Source organism: Procambarus clarkii, chromosome 56, assembly GCF_040958095.1.
Source record: "Procambarus clarkii isolate CNS0578487 chromosome 56, FALCON_Pclarkii_2.0, whole genome shotgun sequence".
Taxonomy (NCBI): domain Eukaryota; kingdom Metazoa; phylum Arthropoda; class Malacostraca; order Decapoda; family Cambaridae; genus Procambarus; species Procambarus clarkii.
In genome coordinates this window covers 22,395,992-22,419,818 of record NC_091205.1, presented here as the reverse complement: position 1 = coordinate 22,419,818, position 23,827 = coordinate 22,395,992, and the positions used below count along the sequence as shown (strand labels likewise).

Genomic DNA, 23,827 nt, shown 5'->3' with positions numbered 1-23,827 from the left:
AGTTTGTGTGTGCGCCGTTGGTGACGGCGGAGGCTCCCAGAGTGTTGGCTGCTGAAGGAGAAAATGTGTCGTTGACTTGTCGTGTGGAGTCCGAGGTGGAGGTGATCGTCACGTGGCTGGTGGGTGACAGTCCCCTGCAGAACACTAGCGAGGCGCAGCGCTACACCGTAGTGGAGCAGATGGGACCCTACTATTCTTCGTTTATTTCCAACTTGACCATTATAGACGTAATTCCAACGGATCAAGGAACATATCGTTGCATTGCAGAGAATAGGGCGGGGCGCAGGGAGGTTAATTTAACCCTCCAGGTGTCGCACGAGGTGGCGGAGGTGCGCATCGCTAATGTCGACGATTCTTACATGAAAGGTGGCGTCTTCGGTGGGGTTTCAATTCTAGTATGCATTCTGATTATCGTGTGTCTTCTCATATATTGTAAAGTTCGCACCACTCGTCCAACACAACAAGAAGATGATAAGCTCGTAACACCTCAGACGTCTAGAGAGTCAGAGGGCACAGATGCCCACAAGATGGCCGGTTATCATATAGTCCCCACCAACGATTTGGAGGATCCCCAGCCATCGATGCGAAGATCCCAGCAGACACAGTCTTCCTGGATGCTCCGAGAAGCTTCCATAGATGAATTCTCTTCCGGAAAAAGTTTGGAGGCCAGCACCGAAGGGCGAAGGCAAGAGACCTTAGAGGTGCCGGTGCCCCTGCCTACCACCACACCCAGCAGCGTCTCCTACGTGGAAATCCCTAAATCCGGGATCGGGACGGTGAGAACGACGCTGGAAGATCCTTCACGATGGAAGGATCATCTCTTCTACAACGGAAGAGATGCGCTCTTCTACAGAATGTGTGGCCGTTCAGCATCTCAGACATCTGTAGGTGCCAGCAGCAATGGCGGCCAATATCCAGACTTGCTGGATCTGCCACGCTCTCAATATCAGCAGCAGCAGGAGATGCAGCAGTACCAGGCCGCTAGTCTGCCGCTGCACACACTCAACCCGTCCTACTGCACCTTGCCCAGAACGTAAGTAAACCAGATGCATTGTGATATATTTTGATCCTGGAATTATACATAGTTCTCTCCTCACTGTACCAATCCCATTCGAAATATACTTTATATATGAAGTCAGTTCTCACAGTCATAGCTGAGAATTTACATTATGCCTCCTGGGTGCCAACTCAAGCTGTGGTACTGATTTATTCATTTTATCCATTTATCTGTGTAACAGGAGGGCGAGGGTGAATAGTGATGCGTCAGGTAGGCCGGAGCGGGAGGCAGGGAAGGCTGGCCTGCACTTGAACACACAGCCTGCACCCACATACCCAGAGGATGCGGCCTACAGGTGGGTAATAACGCTGGTTATGTAGAGGAGCGGGAACGAGTAAAATTCGCACAGGGTGATGGATGCCCTTGATGCTAGCATGTCCTTGCAAGGGTTGAGTGTTTCGAGTCGCCTTCGATTTAGTCTTGTGCTTGATTAGATACGGACTCCACGCTGGAGCTGCATACTCTACGATTGGTCTCAAACATGTGGTATATAAGGTTCTAAATGATTCCTTTACACGTCTCCAGAGGCAGTTCTTATGTGGGCCAACCTAGCTTATTCCTCTGATGATATCCTCTTGATATACAGTAGTTAGCTAAAGCGGCGTAACTGACCGCTTTGGTAATTACAGTACCTTTCTATCAGGTTACAACACACACAATAGTACCTAACGAGATGTTGGTATTATCTACTAGTCTCGTGTCCAGCATAACAAGTGATTTTGTGTTAAATTGAGCACTAATTCGAACTCCAATCTTGTGTCAACACCTTGGTCTAGGGGTGCTGGCCCAGGGGTGCTGGCCCCAGGGGTGCTGGCCCAGGGGTGCTGGCCCCAGGGGTGCTGGCCCAGGGGTGCTGGCCCAGGGGTGCTGGCCCAGGGGTGCTGGCCCAGGGGTGCTGGCCGGGTGGGTTGTTCCCCCAGCCTATACCCATCTTGTGGAGAGCTGCCCGTTTTAAGTGAACTCGTTTTGCATCTGTTGTTTGTTATGATTTCTTATTTAGCGAGTCACGTTCCTGTTATGAATGGATACTTGTAAATAGGAGCTACTGGTCTTGTTCTTTATCGTTGGTGGCCGTCGTGGCTGAGTTGGCTTCATTTTTACCCCCCTGGTGTATCCTTGGCCTGACCGTTGTGTGTCCCTAGTGTGCTCCTAGTGTGTTCCTTAGCGTGACTCTGGTTAGTCACTGGCGTGACAGGACTAAGATAGACAGGTCCAACCTGCCTCCCATAGCTGTGGGCGATAATGACAGGAACGATTAGTTTGTTTATAATAGATGTGTGAGTGTGTGTGTGTGTACTCACCTAGTTGTGTTTGCGGGGGTTGAGCTCTGGCTCTTTGGTCCCGCCTCTCAACTGTCAAGTGTGTGTGTGTGTGTGTGATCACTACTGTAGCAACCATATATATGGTATAACGACATTTACCCTTCAGCAGATCATCAAGTGCCCTCAATCTGGCGCTGAGCGAGGCGGCCTCCCTCGCCTACGCCCATCTTCCGTCGCGTGGGCGGCAACCCTTCCCGCCCACCACCGCCCTCACGGCGGCCCACCACCCCCAGGACCTTCACGACCTCATAGTCGCCCACAGGTGAGAGCCTGACCCCCTGCTGACACGCTGACGGAGAGTGCTCACAAGGTACCATGAGAGGGTCGACCTCCTTCGATTCCGATTGATTCCGACTTGATTCCAACCACAGAAGATTCCAAGTGTATTTAGTGCATTTCTTATTTCTTTTAAACTCTTGGAAAGGAAACGTTAAGGAAATAATAAGAAATCGTTAAGTTGTTTACTGGCTTGCAAATGGAAGAGACACAAGGACAGTATAAGAGTTGGGATTGAAGGATAGAGTGAAGGAAGTGTCCAAGCACTTGGATCATCGGGGGATCGAACTCAACTGTGGGAGCCTGGTTGTGTATGACGGAAGAATCTGAAGTGGAAGTCAGATGTGTTTTCTGCTTGCATTGCTACAACTACATACTCACCTAGTTGTGCTTGCGGGGGTTGAGCTCAGGCTCTTTGGTCCCGCCTCTCAACTGTTAATCAACTGGTGTACGTGAGCCTACTGGGCTCTATCATATCTACATTTGAAACTGTGTATTGAGTCAGCCATTTATTTAATTTTATTATTAAACGTGTAAATATCAAGGGTAACTTGACTGTTTGTTGTGTGCGTATGTTCTTGTCAATGTGTACGTTTGTTCTTGTTTGTGTGTGCGTATGTATTTGTCCATGTGTACGTATAATGTTGTCCGTGTGTACTTATGTATTTTTACAAGTGTGCGTATGTTCTTGTCCCATGTGTGTGCACATGTTCTCCGGGTGCATCATGGTGCCTTGGAGAACGTCTCTCCAGTAGTGTTAACATTATTTAGATCAATAGATGGCGCTGTACAGACACAATAACAGTGTGAAACATTTGTGTCTTAACCCCCCATACTTACGAGTCCGTCCCCTCCTCCCTTATTTATTTACTACCACGTTTATTCTTGATGTTCCTTGCCTCTGAAGTTTGATATCCTGTGCAGAGCTTTTGGAGGCCTTCCAGTCGGCTTTTGTGTACTGAAGTCCTTAGTGTGAGGGTTAGTGTTTGGGTTCCTTGATTGGCATTATTATTGGTAGATGGTCGCTGGTGCTTACTGGGCCTTTCCCTGTGCGGGAGTTTTGGAAGGTGCTGTGTTGATTTACGGGCGAGGACGATCGTGGGATCATTTTGGAAGATGTGGTGTCTTTGACAGTCTGGTTTGCCACTTGAGGTTATCTTGAGGTTATCTTGAGATGATTTCGGGGCTTTTTAGTGTCCCCGCGGCCCGGTCCTCGACCAGGCCTCCACCCCCAGGAAGCAGCCCGTGACAGCTGACTAACTCCCAGGTACCTATTTACTGCTAGGTAACAGGGGCATTCAGGGTGAAAGAAACTTTGCCCATTTGTTTCTGCCTCGTGCGGGAATCGAACCCGCGCCACAGAATTACGAGTCCTGCGCGCTATCCACCAGGCTACGAGGCCCCTATGACCTTGCCTGACGTAAGTTGGGAAGTCTGGGCATAATGTGGGTTAGATTTTGGTTTCCTTGTTATATACGATTTCTCCTACCTTGTGGTTTCTCTCATCTCCCAGGTTCTCTGGGTTTTGCATTTAGATCACCCCAGACAATAGGCAGGTCTGGTTCTCCTGATGAGTTCGTACTGTAGGTCGTGGGAAGATAGGGTCGTCTCGGGGGAGGGGTTGCTAACACGTTCCGATAAAGATTGTACCTTTTAGTTGTTGGAGTTCAATAGCCAGGAAGTTTTCCTGGAAATGATGAAGGATTTTGTGGGGGTCAGTTTCTAGTGACTGTAATTGTCTGGTCCGTCGTTGGCTTGGTCAACTCTGTTGTCCCGGCAAATTTTGTGGTTGAATATCATTATCTTTTTTCCCCTCCTTTTCCCATAGTTGTTAATAAATGGGTTTATGTCTCTATATTATTGCTGAGTTCCATTGCTCCGTGTGAAGTCCAGCTTAATAAATTGCGTTGCATAAAAACTGGACCTTTTTTTTTTACCACAACATAAATATAAGACCAAACCTAACCTCTCCTAGCAATCCTAGGCCCTAATACACGCTATCTTAGGCTGGATATCGTGCATATCTATGCTATATTATAACCTAGGAATTCTTTAAGTTTGCTTTTTAGCTTCATTCCGGACTCTTGTGAAGTTAATAGTACCAAAAATTTGTTTATTGGTGGTCCAAACATATTGATACTTTCTACTAAATAGTTACTATATGTACTATTATTTCAGGAGGCTGGGCTGCAGTATGTATAGTTGTTGTTGTAGTTGTGGTTGTTGTGGTTGTTGATTGTGGCCCTCCATTATGGCGTCTTTGTTGTTGGTTGCTTTGGTTGTTTTAAATTCTGGTGGTTGGATACAACTTTCTATATGGGTGTTATCACTCACTTGTTGGGTGTGAGCTGCGAAAGTGTTGATTATGTGGGTCTTTGAGAGGTGTCTTATGGCGCCAACAGAGAGTGCTAGGAGTGCTCAACAATCAGAGAGCACTGTATAAACATCAGAGGTCCGCGGTTGTTCAACGTCCTCCCAGCGACTATAAGAAATATTGCCGGAACAACCGTGGATATCTTCAAGAGGAAACTAGATTGTTTTCTTCAAGGAGTGCCGGACCAACCGGGCTGTGGTGGGTATGTGGCCCTGCGGGCCGCTCCAAGCAACAGCCTGGTGGACCAAACTCTCACAAGTCGAGCCTGGCCTCGGGCCGGGCTTGGGGAGTAGAAGAACTCCCAAAACCCCATCATCCAGGTATCAAACAAGCAGTATTTGGGAAGCTTATTTAGGGAAGTCCGGTTTATCTATATTCCTCTTATTAAGGAAGAGGGTTAACCCTCCCTCATTCTTCCTGTCCCTTTCCCTTCCTGTCTTCCGCTCTCCCTCTACATCTGTCCCTTCCTGACCCCTGTCTTCCCCCCCCCCTCCTCTCTCTCTCTCTCTTCTTACAACCCCGTCAATCATCTCGCAAGCATTTTTCACCAACTGTATATCCTCTCATCTCCTGTTCTAAGTCCCTTCTCCGTGTGTCGTTCCCTTTCTGCCCCCATCTCCCTCCCTCCTATCCTTCTCCGATGCCTTCCCCTCCCTCCCTCCCTCCCTCCCTCCTATCCCTCTCCTATCCCTCTCCCCTCCCCCCCCCTCACTACCTAACAAACCCCCACTGACAAACATGCTCGTTGAAGCGGTAATTTCCCTCATTATGCAGGCAATTATGAGGGATATTCTGGTTTGTAAAAAGGAAAATACAGTGACGCCATCACCCACGGTCCCCCTACGCCCTCCCACGCTATCCTACGCCCTCCCACGCTATCCTACGTCCTCCCCCGCTATCCTACGCCCTCTCACGCTATCCTACGCCCTCCCACGCTATCCTACGCCCTCTCACGCTATCCTACGCCCTCCCACGCTATCCTATGCCCTCCCACGCTATCCTACGCCCTCCCACACTATCCTATGCCCTCCCACGCTATCCTACGCCCTCCCACACTATCCTATGTCCTCCCACGCTATCCTACGCTCTCCCACACTATCCTATGCCCTCCCACGCTATCCTACGCCCTCCCACACTATCCTATGCCCTCCCACGCTATCCTACGCTCTCCCACACTATCCTATGCCCTCCCACGCTATCCTACGCCCTCCCATGCTATCCTACGCCCTCCCACAACAGTATGGATGACCCTAGTCTATATGTCATTACTTTTCCTCACCGATACATCCACCTAATCACTAATTCTCACTAATTCACTAGTCACTGTATTACTGGGTCACTGTAGATATACAAGTATATATTTACATATATCACTGATGTATTGCATCACTGTACCCCATTACGACTGAAACATATTTCAATACTGTACCAATTAACTGCAGTGCTATTTTACCACTGTACCGCTAAACCAGTGTACCGTTGCAGGAGCCAGTGCACGAGCGGAGAGGGTGGTGCAGGGAGCGGACAGGTACCATCGGATCCGTACCGCTTCGAGTACCACGCGGCGCAGCTGGAGAAGTTCCTTCAGGAGTACCGCTGCCTTCAGGAGCAGCTCATCCATATGAAGCAGTCGTATGAGGCCCAGCACCACCGGGGATCGACGCCCAGGTCAGTCTCGGGGTCATCAGGGGGCACCACCGAGGAGCAGTTCCAAGGTCAGAACTGAGCAGTTCTGAGGACAGTTCAGCTGAAAGGTTGGCGGGAAGCAGTCATGGGTCATCACAAGATCAGCCTTGGGTTGAGCTATATCTATCGGTCAGCCCTGATTACTCGCACGGTTAAGCTGATCATTCGAGGTCAATAGCCTTCAAAGTGTATTGCTGATCAAGAAAAGGTCATACGAGGTCACGTGCAGTCATTATGCTTCGCTGAATCACGCCAAGATGACTGACAGAGAGACAGTCTTCCGTTGTTGCTGAATTGTCGATTATTTTGGTGGTGTTTGTGAGGATATGTCTGGTGAGGATCTGGTCATGTGTTGAGACTATGTTCCTTGACAGGGCCTTGCTGTTTGAGCGGTGTTAGGCGCCTTGAGAGGGAGGGTGTTGTCTTGCCTCTAAATTGAGTTCGTTGGGCTGACGGTCCGTAAGTGGAAATATGAAGGCGTAGACCGCACTCATCTTTTTCAAGCAGTTTTATTTGGTGTCAGGAAAGTTTTCCTGAACAAGTTATATTTTATATATATATATATATATATATATATATATATATATATATATATATATATATATATATATATATATATATATATATATATATATATATATATATATATATAAAGTTTGTGAGGGTACCACCTCTGGTGCCAATGTGGGGACCCATAGCCTCGGAGAAGAAAATAAAAAGTATTCAGAGGAGACCTTGTGGTTTCTCACTGAACAGTAATATTATCTTCTCCTACCACCCCCATTCTTTTGTATGTACACAGATATATTTACTTTATTTGAACTTTGTTACAAAAAGGAGTTACATATGGGTTACAAAGATGGTTATTTATCATAGGTTGTCGAGTTCCTCCAGCTCCTCAGATGGCGGGCAGGAACCCTGGATGCAGTGCGCATTTCCCCTCTGTATCGCCACACTGAGGAGCTGGAAAAGAAAGCTTGCAGCTCTTGGGTCCCTTGATATATATATATATATATATATATATATATATATATATATATATATATATATATATATATATATATATATATATATATATATATGGCTCACTAGCATCCTGGCCTTCTGAGAACGTTTAATTTTACATTTTGTGGGACATGGTGGATGCACAGTATTGTCAAGATTTGATTTTGAGCATTTGTGATTCATGTATCTCTCTCTCTCTCTCTCTCTCTCTCTCTCTCTCTCTCTCTCTCTCTCTCTCTCTCTCTCTCTCTCTCTCTCTCTCTCTCTCTCTCTCTCTCTCTTTCTCTCTCTCTCTCTCTCTCTCTCTCTCTCTCTCTCTCTCTCTCTCTCTCTCTCTCTCTCTCTCTCTCTCTCTCTCTCTCTCTCTCTCTCTCTCTCACACATATACAACCTACACTAGGGTTGTAGGGTTACCATTAACATTCCAATGTAAATTCTCTAACCTGGCCTTAAAATTGTGTATATTTTGATGGTGTGTGTATAGCTGACATTCCCCCTCCCCAGGCCAGACCCCATATATCTCACAGGGTTCATAACCAGCATTCCTCGACTGCTGCTCTCCTCCTCCTCCTCCTCCTCCTCCTCCTCCTCCTCCTCCTCCTCCTCCTCCTCCTCCTCCTCCTCCTCCTCTCCTCTTCCTCCTTCTCACTTGAAGTTGTCCGGTTTTTGTTTGTCATGTTTAGTGTGTGCACTCTCATGTGTGGCTTGGCTGCCTCTTGTAGTGTGCACTCTCATGTGTGGCTTGGCTGCCTCTTGTAGTGTGCACTCTCATGTGTGGCTTGGCTGCCTCTTGTAGTGTGCACTCTCATGTGTGGCTTGGCTGCCTCTTGCAGTGTGCACTCTCATGTGTGGCTTGGCTGCCTCTTGCAGTGAGTGCCTTCACTCACGTGGTGGTAGTAGGTGTGGTGGTGGTGGTACTCACCTATCTGTACTTAGTTGTCAATGTCTACAGAGCAGTGAGGTCTTGGGTTCAAATTCACGAAGCAGTTACGCAAGTACTTACAAACGTGTACATGTTTTCTCAATCTTTGACGCCTTTGGTTATATTTATTAAACAGTTTACAAGCATGAAAACTTCCCAATCAACTGTTGTTATTGTTATAAACAGCCTCGTGGTGCTTCGGAAGCTCATGAACTGTTTAATAATTGTAAACAACGCCGTCAAAGATTGATAAAAGATGTACAGGTTCGTAAGTGCTTTGCGTAACTGCTTTGTGAATCTGGCCCCTGGTCTTTATGCCCCCTCCTACTATTAGCTTTGTACTCGTCGCAGTTTCAATTTAACTTTTATGACCATCAAATTCTTTGTCGAATCTGGCCTTAATGTGGATGGAGGTGGCTTCCACAAATTCTTCTTTTAGAGCATTCAACTTGCTAACTACTCGTACAGGGCTAAGAGTATTTCCTTGCAGTTCCTTCAGCCCATTTGCGTTTCCAGCTTCCACCTGTGTCCTCTTGTCCTGCTTTCTCTCAGTCTGGAGGCTATCCTTGTTTACATTATATATTCCCCTCAGCATCTGGTATGTTTTGATAATATCACCTCTGTGTAGGCAAGGAGTCACAATAACGTGGCTGAAGTATGTTGACCAGACCACACACTAGAAGGTGAAGGGACGACGACGTTTCTGGTCCGTCCTGGACCATTCTCAAGTCGATTGTGAATGGTCACAATCGACTTGAGAATAGTCCAGGACGGACCGAAACGTCGTCGTCCCTTCACTTTCTGGTGTGTGGTCTGGTCATCAATATCACCTCTGTTCCTTCTGTCTTCTAGGGTTGTGAGATTTAATTCCATTAGCCTGTCTTTGTAGCTTAACTCTCTTATCTATGGCACCAATTTTGTTGCAAACCTTTGTACGTTTTCAGTTTTGGCTTTACACTTCACAAAGTGCGGATTCCGTGCAGGTAATATATAGTCCAGTATTGATCTAACAAATGTTGTGTAGATTGCCTTGAAAGGAATCCTGATTTAGGTTTCTAAACGATGTTCTTATATTTGCCAGCGTCTCATATGTTGCTGATGTTATCCTGCTTATGTGTGTCCTCCGATGTGAGTATCGGAATAATATACAGTTCCATTTCCTTTTCTCTCTTTCTGATTCTTAGCCTTACCCTTATGGTGTATATGCCTTCTGGTCTCCTCTCTCTCTCCCTTTCCCATTATCAGTTGTTAGGATTGAATTCAAGCAACCATTTGTTTGACTACTCCTGGAGTTTCAGGTCCTCCTTTAATATCCTGGCAGTTCTCATCTCATTTTTCATGTCCCTCATCACCTTTGCATCATCTGCTAACATTGGCATGTCTGAGCTCACTCTCTCGAGTAAGTCGTTGACATAAATTAGAAACAGCAGCGGTCCCAGGACGGCGCCTTGTGGGACCTCACTTGATACATTCTTCCAGCATGAAACAATCTCTCTGTGCCTCTTTGCTTTCTGTTCTTCAGTTACTCCTTGACCCAGTTCAGTGTTTTTCCCAGTTATCCCAGTCTGCTTCCCTATCTTATACCACAGTATTTCATGGAAGGGGGGGGGGGGAAGAACAATGCGAAATGCTTTTTGACGCTACAAAAATACAGTCTATACAGCTTTCCTTAGGCCTGTCTTATTTTTGTAACCATTGTCATAAAACTTAGTCGTTTGTCAAAATGACTTTCCATTTCTAAATCCATGCTGATTCTTTGTCACATAATTATTCCTCTGCAGATGTTCCTCCATTCTTGACCTGATTACTTTCTCCAGCACTTTATAAGGAATACTTGTCAATGACACTGGTCTGTAGTTTAGTGCTTCGATCCTTTCTATCCCTTTTTCTTTAATATTGGGACTATGTCTGCCTTTTTCCAGACATCTGGAAGATTCCCTATCTCAAGAGTTTTTTATTAAAAAGTAATCATTAGATTGTAATGGGCAAGATGCTAAGGACTCAAATTCGGCGTTTTTCGATTGAAAACAAAAGCAGTAGGAAGGGAACAATCCATGTCCAGATCTAGCGAAAGTAGGGAAGGAACTATCAGGAGAACTTGAGAATCGACTTGAGAATGGTCCAGGACGAACCGAAACGTCGTCGTCCCTTTAACTTCTAGTGTGTGGTCTGGTCAACATATCAGGAGAAAGTGCTAAGTCATTACGACTATATAGCAGATAATACGGATAAGGCAGCTAAAGCTGCATGTGATGAGCTTAAGCTTGAGCTAGAGCTGGGTATTCTAGTGAGAAGAGATGCAGAGTGAGGTGAGGACGGGCTGCCAGGAGAGGCTGGCTGCTGTGATTGACTGCTGTCACTCTCAATTGTCTCCTCTCTGACACTGCCAGCATCACCCAGGTCACTTGTCTGGACGGGGGGGGGGGAGAGTGAGGTTGTTCTGTATGGGGGGGGGGGGTGGGGAGAGGTTGTGCTGTGTAGGGGGGGGGTGGAGAGAGGTAGTGCTATGAGGGGGGGGGGGGAGGGAAGCTGTTTTCAGCACTAAAATATACCATATTTTTAATGTGTGTGTGTGTTCAACTATTTGTGCTTGCTGGGTCGAGCATTAGTTCTTGGACCTCGCTTTCCTATCCGTTGGTTATCTAAGCAATGACTCCTGATCTCAACCACTTGGGCTGGACGGTAGAGTGACGGTCTCGCTTCATGCAGGTCGGCATGAAGCGTTCACTGTCATTTTCCTTCTTATTTGAATATGTAGTAGTTTTGGTCGTGTCTTTGCTTTAGAGGCAATATTCTATTCATAGCTTCTTTCCGACATTCTTCATATATTTATATATTCATTCATGTGTGTGTTTGTATGTGTGTTAAACAAATTATCTAACATCATCATTGATAATGGCACGGGAAAACTGTGTATTTCTATCCACCGCCTTTGAATGCAGACTCAACAGGATTAAACCCTGAAAGCGATAGGAGGAAAAGGGGAATAATGAGGCATAAGTAAGACCAAAGAGTAGCTGCACTTGGAAGAGCAGGTCCCAAGCCAGGACCCGACCAGCGGATGGAGGGTTAAGTGGCTGGAATTCTGGGAAGCTGAGCAGTAGGATATACAGAGTCCTTCTCGACCCAGGACCAATTACAGTGACAGATGGTATGGGGTTTGGGGGGCCGGATGTCTGAGAGAGAGACTAACTGGACAGGCATCAGAGACAAAGGCGCTGGCCGGAACGTCCGCTGTGAGGAGAACGGGAGATGCAGTAATAGGGTTATGGAGAGTAGGGAGGAGCCAGGCAGCGGTCGGGGTCTCTGTTGACTCCTTCAGTTGAAGCCTGTGATGGTTATGGTCAATGATGAGGCTGTGAGTGTTTGCAGGTCTCACTTCTCCTTGTAGCGAGGCAGGTCTTCCAGATGGAGGCTAAAAACATCAGTGAATATTTAAAGAGAAAGCAATGGATAAAGGAAATGGATGGGCTTCCTGTAAGGAAGAGCAATATACATTGACCTCAGATTGACTACACTCACCCTTAGAGTGTAACAACGTCACCCTCTTGTGTATGTTCAGGGACCTGGACCTAGATTCACGAACCAGTTACGCAAGTATTTACAAACGTGTACATCTTTCCTCAATTTTTGATGGCTTCGGTTACATTTATTGAATAGTTTACAAGCATAAAAGTTTACCAATCAACTGTTGTTATGGTTATAAACAGCCTCCTGGTGCTTCGGAGCTCATTAACTGTTTAATAATTGTAAACAAAGCCGCCAAAGATTGAGGAAAGATGTACAGGTTCGTAAGTACTTGTGTAACTGCTTCGTGAATCTGATCCAAGTGCTCTGGAATCAGGAAAGAAGGAGAGAGGTAGTTTTAAACAGTAGTTTACAAATGACATACTCACCAAAGCCAAAGAAAAAACTCGTACTCTTGCACAGTTATATAAGATGAACACCGGCAGTAAGACACCAAGTAATCAAACCAAAAATGATGAGAATGTCGTTGCAGAAAACGACAAGGAGCTCTGCGAAGAACTCAACAGGAAATCCCCGGAATCTTTTAAGTTCAGACCAGGATGGAGGCCTGGCGCGGGTGATGGCGATGGCAGCATCAAAGCTATAATGGGTGGTACGCAATTAACTGAGAAGACAGTCAATAAGCACTTAACACAATTAGATATAGCCAAGGCCAGACCAGATATGGTCATAGCTCCTGGAAGATGCAGCAGAGGTACAGTACTATGAAACCTATGTAACTAAGGTCTGTAATGTGAGATTCGCAAGCAGGGAACACTTGGTGATCTAAACAAACATTATATCTTCATTCGAGACATAAAAGAGACAGAGGAGGACATATTAACAGATCAATGTCACCAACTTCCATGTATTCCATTTGTAGTACCGGGAACACCACACTAACACCGTCAACACAGCTAAACCAGTGATCAAACACTGCACACTAACGTCAAACTCCTTTAAACCAGCAATATTAGCTCTTCCAGCGCCATAAACCACACCTCTTCCAGAAAGTACAAATGGCTAGACAAACTAAAACACCCCAGAACCATCACACCACACCAGTAGCACCACACCAGTAGCACCACAACACACCAGTATACCGCACCACACCACACCAGTAGCACCACAACACACCAGCACACCACACCACACCACACCAGTAACACCATAACACACCAGTACACCGCACCACACCACACCAGCACACCACACCACACCACACCAGTAACACCAGCACACCACTACACATTAACGGTTCACCACAACACCACGCCATAACTACCACAGCGCCGCAGGACAGTTGCCGTAACATGTAGCAAAGAAAATGCCCATAAGAACAGGAAACAACACAACACCACAGGCCAAAAATCAGCCCAGATTGCCCAACCACATCGGCAGAATTCCGCCAGTAAATGACCAAGTAATCGGATTGAAAGCGACGCAAAAGTCACGGAAATTGAAACGGTGGCTATCTTATCTCTCAGAGATAAGATAACCCACTGGGTTGGGGAGAATCTACCAAGAAGTTCCAGGAAGCGTCAGCTACCAGAACCTGGGCCAAGAGACAATGCTAACCACAACAGCTAGATGTAGTAGGCCTAGACTCTAGATCAATTAGGGCCTTACTCTAGATCCAATGTAGTTCTACTCTAAATGCAGTGGGGCCGGACTTTACATCCAATGGAGCTCTAGGTCCATTGGGAGCGGAATCTAGATGTAAAATTTCCGAACTCTAGATTCTTTTGGGCCTGATCTGATCTCACTTTGGACTTTCGAAGACACTACGGAATTAATATAAATATCTCTAACTAGGATGTACGATACCAGTTCAGTTCATAAAAGACAGGAAGCCTACCTCCTGTCTTTTTAACATTTTCTATATACACAAAATGCCTCAAAATGATTATATATATATATATATATATATATATATATATATATATATATATATATATATATATATATATATATATATATATATATATATATATATATGTATGTATATATATATATATAAACAAGAAATTTGGTCATCAAAGATTGCAGAATTTTTTTAGATTTCAAGGGATCAGAGAATATCACTGAGGATTACAAAAGATTACAAATCTTTATATTTTGAAATTGCCTGACGAGTTATTAATGGATCTTACTTATGTAATCCTGATCTGAAATAAAAATGACATCCAGTGTTGCTATTTTTCATTTAAAAAGATTGTGAAATACTTTCTCCAACACCTGAATTGCGAGAATAATATATGGGGGAGTTTATTCCAGGAAGTGAAATGGTTTTAATCCTATTTAGGAAATAAGAGCAGAAGATCAGACCCTTGATCACTTCTACTAATATGGCTTTTTTAGGCCCACTGTTTTCCAATACATCATACAGTACATAAAAGTGATTGCAGTGTGAACAGATATAGCCACTATATTTTGAGTTTTAAATCAGAGTAGTTTCATTTTTTTTCTCTTAGATTACTGAATGATGTGTTATTGTGGTGCATATAAGTGTTCTCAGTGTCATCTTGTTGTCTTCACGTATTAACTGATGTTTTGTGATGAAGGAATCTTGCGAAGGTCACCACGACGGGATAGGTAATAATTGTAAATAAGAATCAATAACATGCTTATCTTAACATACTAAGAAGGTTAGGTGAGGTCGGTGTTTTCTATGAAGCTTTTCAAGGTAAACTAAAATATTTACAATCAATTAGTATGTCACATATGCACTTATTAAATAAGCCAATATTGACAGAAAGCAAGTGCGAGAACGGGTTGACCACGTTACGTTGGTTATACTGGCCTCTGTGCTGGGTAAAAATTGGTGTGTATTGCTGTGAACTTGTGGTGAGTGATAGTGCGCGAGATGTTACTTATTTTGCCGATTTCGTCGAAGTTTTATGTACAAATACAAATATTTGTTCAGGTAAAATACATACATACAAGGTGAGATACAAAAAAGTTGATTATAGATAGATAGATTAATTTATAGATAGAGCTAGTACATACAATGCCTAAAGCCACTATTACGCAAAGCGTAATAGTGGCTTTATGTGTTCATCATCATCATGTGTTGTAAAGTCACGTGTTTCTGTGGTATTGTTGCTTGGGAGGCTATGGTGAGCCCGTAGTGGACTTACCTGGCGCTGGAACGGTACAGAACAATAACCTGATTCAGACATTGCTTCCCACAGATTGGACCGTTGCACCGACGCCCTTGGGGCGGTGGGCGGCCCTCCTCCACCTCCATCTCACGTTGGGCCACTACCCCACCCCATCGTGGCTCCTCCACCCCCCGTGGAACTCATCCCCCCACCCATGGAAGTCATTCCACCTCCACCAGTAGGAACTACGACGCTGCCTCCTCCAGCAGCGCGTCCAACCACGTCGTCCGCGAAGTCTTCTGCTGCTAAGGTGTCCAAGTCTTACGGCGTGGGTCACCAGTCCTACAGTGATCAACCTGCGAAACAGCCACCGGCTGGTGCTTCTGCAGAACCTTTAAAATCCATCCTGAAGAAGGCCCCTGAGGCCGGCAAGCAACACCAGCTGCGGCCGCAGAAGCAGCGGACCACAAGTGCCTCGCATGGAGAGTCCTCGAGCGGTAGTCGAGCCACGGGTGATCCTCTCTAGTAGTACTTCCACTACCGCCCTTCCCTGCCAGGTACGTCTCGACTTGACGGGTTGGCGGGTGTATATTTTAGATTGGCCTTGACGGGTTGACGGGTGTACATCGTAGACTGGCTTGACGGGTGTACATCGTAGACTGGCTTGACGGGTGTATATGGAAGTACTGGGCTTGACAGATGTGCATAGATAGTTGCCACTTTAGTAATTGCCGTGGCATTGACGCCTTCAATGCCACAATTTCCAGTGATATTGTACATGGTTGATGGAGAGGTTGTAGTGGTGACACTGGTTTACCCCGCTAAGTCACAATCTGGTTCATATGATATGCAGGACTTATATTTCCTGGTTGTGAAGTTGTGAATTTATTTCCTGGTTTGGACGTGATTCATTTGTTATGGCTTATTTTGCATTTAAACTCAAATACCAATGAAGCCGACCATTAGCTTGTGTCTTCTCAGTCTTTATAGCATTAAGCTTTAGCCTGCCGTATTATTTCATCAACAACTCACTTGTTTACCCAATTCTTAAATTATTAAAAAATATGATCTTCGTTATAAATGTGCATAAATGAGATTTTTATAACTTTAAATACTACCTTGGATATATAGTTTCGTATTAATTAAGATCGGATTTCAGTATCAGTTCTGTTATTTTTATATTTGTTTATGCAAATGCTATAAAACGTAATGTAAGAGGTGAATGAAGAAATTTACTAAATGTTGTCTCGAACTCATATTTTTTCAGGTAAATATTTTTTTTACTTAGTGCAGTTTTTCTCCCAGAGTTAACGAGGTTTATCTATTATGTAACATTTGCAAGAAAAATGTCAGTTCCAGGTCATTTTAGACATTTATAAGCATGACTTATTGTTCTCTGTATCTCACCCCTAATCTGCCCCCTCAACCCTTTCTCTGTATCCCGTTCATGTTATATGTTGACACGCGTTCTGTCTCTGCACACGGGAGACATCTCCCGTCACGCAGGGTGCAGTCGCACCTCCACAGATCTCCAGTATCAGCTCTTGATACTGGTAACGGCTCAAAAGGGCCACCACTTACGGGCTATTCATGCCTGTGCCACCTCTTGGGGTGGCTTAATCTTCATCAATCAATCTGTCTCTGCAGTCTCTGCATTACGGGCTATTCATACCCGTGCCATCTCTTGGGTGGCTTAATCTTTATCAATCAATCTGTCTCTGCAGGATTACTGCAGTTGTTATTGTCTACGAAACTCGGGTTCCTGATTGTGCAGTGTTGTGCCTACTGCCCCTTTGATAGGCCTTGTTTCTTCTCAGAATGGCCCGTTTGCGAGACACTTCCCCCTCCCCCCTCCCCCCACGTACACATATGCAGCCTCTCTCCTCATATTGTTCCTGCCAAGACCCCCCCCCCCATGGAAGGTCCCACTTGGGATTTTTGCAAGGCCCTGACCCACAAGGTGAAAGCTTGTACCCCGCGAGTATTTATCTTGTCATTCTCATTCTGTTGGTCTGCAGGCGATGAGTCACAATAACGTGGCTGAAGTATGTTGACCAGACCACACACTAGAAGGCGAAGTTACGACGACGTTTCGGTCCGTCCTGGACCATTCTCAAGTCGATTGTGGTCACAATTAACTTGAGAATGGTCCAGGACAGACCGAAACGTCGTCGTCCATTCACCTTCTGTTGGTCTGCTCACAGATGGGTCAGAGTCTGCTGTCTTTGTTGTTTTTCTGACCAAACCTACATGTGCCGCCTGGCCCCTAGGAACAGCCATCTTGACAGAAGAGCTTTATGGTATTTTATATGATCTCCACCAGATAGTTTTGTGTCTCCCACTACCTGCGTGGTTCTGTAATCTTTAAACCCTTCGCATCCTGTGGTGGTTGAAATCCAGTACTGGCTGTTTCTCATCTCTATTAGGCTTAAAATAGCCTTATTTTGTCGTATAGCCAGCTATATTGGTGTTACTTTGAATGAACTTGCAGGTGTCGCTGTTAAGGCCATACATGTTTATCATATTTTTCATAGAGAAGTCTTATTCAGACTAATACCAAGTCATTAATTCCATCGACTCAGGCTGTTGACAAGGTCGATGGTTTGTTGTTATGGGTAACAAATTGCGGACTGTTCTCGTAGCCTATCCCCCTAACACTATAAAGAGTGGTGGGGGAATGGCTCTGACTAGGAAGCACATCAGACACATACACAAGTCCAAGTCATTTTGTAACATTCAGGTAAAAAAAATATTGAAAAAAGCACCGAATGTTGGAAATAATCCTCTATAAATTTAGTTTATCTAGAGTAGGAAGTAGGAAGATAACTTCCTATCTGGAGAGTAGATAAAAGGATCTACCCTCCGATCTGGAGAGTAGAAAGATGAGAGGGAGACCCAGAAAAACAGATGGGTCCTTGTAGCATAGTGGTTTACATTATCGGTTCACGATCGAGGATCCCGGTTTCGATCCCTAGGCGGGACAGAGACGGTTGGGCACGTTTCCTTTCAACTGATCCCGCTGTTCACCTAGCAGTAAACAGGTACTTGGGAGTTTTGACAGCTGTTGTGGGTTTCAATCAAGGGAAGGTCCCTGTTTATGGTAAACCTTAACGAAACGAAGAGAGGGGAGGGATGGGTATCCCCTGGGCAGGAGGATAGGGGAGAGGGGGAAGGTTACACTGTAACGTATAGCATAATTCGTTCCCCGCCAGTGATCTATCCATCACGGTCCTTTAACCTGTCCGCTCTAACTTGCTTGATAAACTCTCTTTCCGGGAAACAATTTTTTTCTCTGCCCTTACTCCTCCTACCTACCCTTTTCCCCCCTTATCATTTTACTGTTTGAAATAAGGCGGGAGGAAAACAAAAAAACAATTTTCGCTCCATGTGGGAAGACCCGTTGCTCTTCGTCGGGGTGTAATTACTTTCCCCCCCGACAACACATACAAAAAAAGTTGCGTGTAGTATTTTCCCGACCTGTCTGAGGAGGAGAAGACACTGACACTAGTCTTGCCCGTCCAGAAGAACGCTAATCTCTCGTAAAATAGGAGATCAATTCCAGATTGTAGCCCTCGCCTCTCCCTTTTTATCTTTCCAGTTCATGAGACACCAGAACGGACTCCAGAACTGGGCCGCACGATGCTCCTGGCCGCTGGTCCAGTGACCCCGTCAGCTAACCGGACCAGACGAGGCCGGGAGAGATGGTCAGTACACCAATACACCATGAGGCAAAGGGACCAATGAACCATGGTCAAGAAGGCGAAGGCTATAGTGGGAAAACTCTGTAATAACGGTCTTATGCTTTGAGGAACACATGTTTAGTTGTGATACAATTTTTTTTTTTTTTCTCTCTCTCTCTCTCTCTCTCTCTCTCTCTCTCTCTCTCTCTCTCTCTCTCTCTCTCTCTCTCTCTCTCTCTCTCTCTCTCTCTCTCTCTCTCTCTCTCTCTCTCTCTCTCTCTTTCTCTCCCTCCCTCTCCGCTAGGAACTAAAAACTGAGTAATCTCTTAAGAGAATCTGCTACCACCGTTGGCACTGGCACTCTACGAGCTGGTCCATGGCACAGTACTGGTGTGGTGTCACGTTTGGTCCACTCACGAGACCTGGCACTGTTGATTCACCTGTTGCTACTGTCACATACAGTGTCCACATGTAAGACGTCAATAAATAGTATGACCCATGATGTGACAACGCTCAGTTCCCTTCCACACCTCCCTTCTCTTCCCATCCCTCTCTCCCTCTCACTCCCCTCACCCCTTCCCCCAACCACCATTTCCCATCGACCTCCACTATCTTGGAACGTGAAAATCTTTCTGGGTCCCGAAACTCTCCTATTTCTCGAGCATCTGCTTCGCCTGTGTGCTGCCTGCTTCGTTATACCACGAGAACACGTACGCGGAGGACCCGTCTTCTCCTCGCCTGGCCACAACTTCTATCTCTAAGACTATGATATAAATAAGAAATGTAAAGAAATTATAGCTTTTTTAAGAACGCATTACACTAAGACCTAGGCGTGACGTGTGTGTGTGTGTGTGTGTGTGTGGATGTTATTGTCAGTCGATTAATGTTGGCAGGGACGATGGGATCCATACAAAGTTCCCAGTACGTGAACTTGGGCATTATATGGTGGTGTATCGTAGACTGTATATATATTTTTGTCTAGTGATGACTGTTTGACGTGCCAGAAGATTCATGGATAATATCATGTGTGTGTGTAGTAGTGGCGACGAGATGTTTGTGTGGCTTAGAAACTGTCTCCCTGACTCTTTTCTAGTCTATTTTGTAATAAAACTCTTAATTAAATCTCTCTCTCTCTCTCGATGAAGTGAAAACGCAACTCGAGAGATGGTGAAGCTAAACTAAACATGTTATAGATTAAAGTTAACTATATCTAAAAGACTCTAAAAAAAAGTTATGACTATTATCAATACACTTCAGTGATAGCATTGTTGTTGTTGTTGTTGTTATTGTTTGTAGAAGTCTTATGAACTGGTGCTAAGAATAGCTTACGTTAGGCCTGAAGATCTCGAAGCGCAACTCAACTGTTGAGTGAACAAATCCTCAAGGGCCGTGACGAGGATTCGAACCTACGTCCGAGAGTGAGTGAAGATAAGGTGGTGAACATATCTGGGGATTTATTACACTCGTGTGGCCAAACATGTTACTCACGTCTTGAGAGTGACGGTCATTGCCATTCTTCTATTACTGCCGATTACATAGAACATTCTATTAGTGTATAAAGGAATAAGTGATGAAATTTAGTCTTCAGTGACTTGTATAGTGGATTCTATACTTCTGATGTGTGTGTGTGTGCACTCTTACTGAACGAACCCCTCTGATATTATAAGTTACAAAGCCTTTTAAATTTCTATGTTGAATAGATTTTTGACAGCCAACTAACCTTGGACTGCGTCAAAAGGCAACAAGGTTAAACCTCGACTTGAAAGCAAAACAAAATTATACAATTGACCAACGTATTATACCGAATTCAGAAATGAAGTCGAACGCGTTCTTCAGTCAACACCTACGAAGTCGAGCGACATGTCTAACTGCCTGATTGACATCCTGTAACCTGGAGGAAGCTTAAACAGTAGCCCTAACAACGGAATGAAAGTAGCCCTGGAAGGAAAGCCCTAATAACGTGTTGCACGATCGTTCAGTTTCTGACTCTAAACTACAACAGAACGAGAAAAGACATTCATGCCATTCCACACTAAATATTTTAATGGGTGAGAAACTCTTTGGGGCAATCCCATGACCTCGAACTCACGTCGTGGGTTACCCTCGACGGGGTGATTATATAACCTTGGGGTTATATAATCTATATATTATATAGATTAGTTATATAATAATCTAAGTTATATAATATAATGATGCTTTATAACCTTGGGGTTATAAAGCATGTTTTTTATGGGTCCTCCGCTGAGTTAAGCATTACATCAAATGGGTGGTACATTATTTTGTACATTGTAATCTACACTTCGCCAATGTGCTTATTATAATTTTGTACATTATAGCACAGTGTACAATGAAATATTATTTTTTGTAATAGGTTTGTGTACTATTTTATCACGAGCATTACAATTTAATGTTGAAACGCTCTGTACTTAATTTTGTTGTCTACATGCATTCTAATGTACTGTAATTTTAATTAAATGTACAGCTGAACACCGTGCAAAGGTAATAGTTACACTGATTATGTAAATACAAGTAAAGTGTACATTATATTATGAATATTGTGATACGTCGCATAGGTGAAGGCAGTGTACACCTGACTACACTGTACAGCATGCTATTTAATCAAAGTTATGTACATTGAATGTACATGTTATGTACATTCTCCACGACCAAAGATCACAATTACTCCCCAAAAAAATCTACCACTTACGGGCTGTTCATGCCCGTGCCACCTCTTGGGTGGCTTAATCTTCATCAATCAATCATTGCAGTGTATTGCAAACTTTAGACTTTGATACCGTGCATAATGTAATAATTTATCATCTTTAAAACAACATAACATACGATATTACATGTAATCATGCTGTGCTCTCCGTAATCTAATGTATTGTACACTTTAAGATCATGGACACACATATAATGTACATTTAGTTCCTGTCTACACTGTAATACCCAGTATCCTGAATACTGCGCATATTGTAGTATGTACAGGGTTATATCATGTACGTTTTAAATATAACGCAGAATATACTGTATGTGTATGCTGTGTTATAGCGCATTGTAATTTCTCCTCCTTGGTAAACATGTACAGTGTAATTCCGCACAGAACACTCCATGGTTAACCTGTACGGTGTAATATTATTTAAACATTACACCAGCACTGTAAAACATCTTACATGGTGCAGTGTAATGTTGCGTCCTCGTAATGTACACTGATTGGTATGCGCGATTTAAGGATTTACACTGCAGTGTACTGTGCAGTGCAGTATTTGATGCATCATAATATGGTATACATTACATTACTGTGCGGAGAATAAAACAAAAATACATTTTTAAAGTGAACACATTTTGAGTGTAATAGTTTACAGCATATTTTGGTATATATACACTTGTGTTATTTATTTTATATTCTCCAAAAGTGTTCATAATAAATTGTACATTAGATTATTTTGTTATATATATATATATATATATATATATATATATATATATATATATATATATATATATATATATATATATATATATATATATATATATAGTTGTACGTTGCACTACTGTGTACATTTCATCATACCGTACACTGTGCTATAGAGTTAACAGTAATTTCCATACCTTTGAGTTCTCTTGTATTGGAGTGTGGTGAGGATGGGGCGAGGCTCGCGAAGCGCTCCCTAAGTGTGTAGACCTTTTGCCTGAACCAGCAATAATGATCCGTCATAGGATCATAAAAATACAACAGATCTGGGTGACAAGAGAACACAGCTTTGTGAACTAAATCACAGAGCTGTCGTGCATCCATCTTGAGGTTGTCTTGAGATGATTTCGGGGCTTTAGTGTCCCCGGCCCGGTCCTCGACCAGGCCTCCTTTTCCCCCCCCCCCCCCCACCCCCCGGTAAGCAGCCCGTAGCAGCTGTCTAACTCCCAGGTACCTATTTACTGCTAGGTAACAGGGGCATCAGGGTGAAAGAAACATTTTGCCCATTTGTCTCTGCCTCCACCGGGTATCGAACCCGGAACCTCAGGATTACGAATCGGAAGCGCTGTCCACCCCCAGCTGCCAGGCGCCATGAGAATAAACATAAAAATTTTTACAAAGTAGAAACACTAAATAGGCTCGTGTTTACTCCCCAAAAAAAAGAGCAATTGATTTTGTTGGTGAATTAGCTGTTAATTCTGGAGATTAAGGAAACTATTGTCGTAATTAAATGCGATAATACTTCTAACTAGTAAACTTAAAAATTATGAGTAATATCGGTAGTAACTTTTTCCAAATGTCAAAATTAAGTATAATAAACTAATTCACCGTTTAAAAGTAACAAAGATGAACGTAATCAATTGCCTTGAAAAATAACGTGGAAGGTCCTTTTTATTTCCATACTTTTACGTTTCCAAATTACATATTTAAAAATGTAATTCCAGAGTCCCTAACCTACTTTACAAAATTAAGAATCATAAACACAATGTAACTCCATGTAATTTCTGCAAAAAACAATAATGAATAATCTCGTAACCTCAGCAGTAAACAAAGTCACGCGAGCAAAATAACAATTAGGCTGGTAATCCCACTTGACAACACTAGAACAATGAATGACTTGTGTAAACGCCTGGTTTACCCCTGTGCCAGTATGTCTGATACTCTGAATATGTCTATCAACTGTTAATATTCGTGTACATTATAACCCCCGTGTAAATTGTCCTGTGTACATTGTAATATTGTGTACATTATCATGTGTACAGTGTGACTGTAACTGTGTCTTTCAACGGTGGTTCCGCTAGCTGTTGGCGAGAGGACACTAGAGAACTTATTTTTTCTATGTAGAGAGGTTAAGGTGTCTGGAGTCGCACAGAGGATATCGTTAGTATCTTTAACACTTTTATAATGCTGTAAAGTTTG

General features: G+C 44.0%; 1 protein-coding gene across 1 annotated transcript in view; it reads left to right on the top strand.

Moving 5' to 3' along the window:
* The window catches only part of LOC123770736 (uncharacterized), a 758,174-nt gene extending 735,380 nt beyond the window's left edge, over positions 1–22,794 (top strand). The window contains 6 exon segments of the mRNA XM_069305873.1: positions 1–1,033; positions 1,239–1,352; positions 2,489–2,641; positions 6,515–6,697; positions 15,344–15,810; positions 18,852–22,794. The exon segment at positions 1–1,033 is cut by the window's left edge and continues 388 nt beyond it. Of these exon segments, the coding sequence (XP_069161974.1) occupies positions 1–1,033; positions 1,239–1,352; positions 2,489–2,641; positions 6,515–6,697; positions 15,344–15,779 (1,919 nt within the window). The 3' untranslated portion in view covers positions 15,780–15,810; positions 18,852–22,794.
* Positions 22,795–23,827: the final 1,033 nt, after the last annotated feature.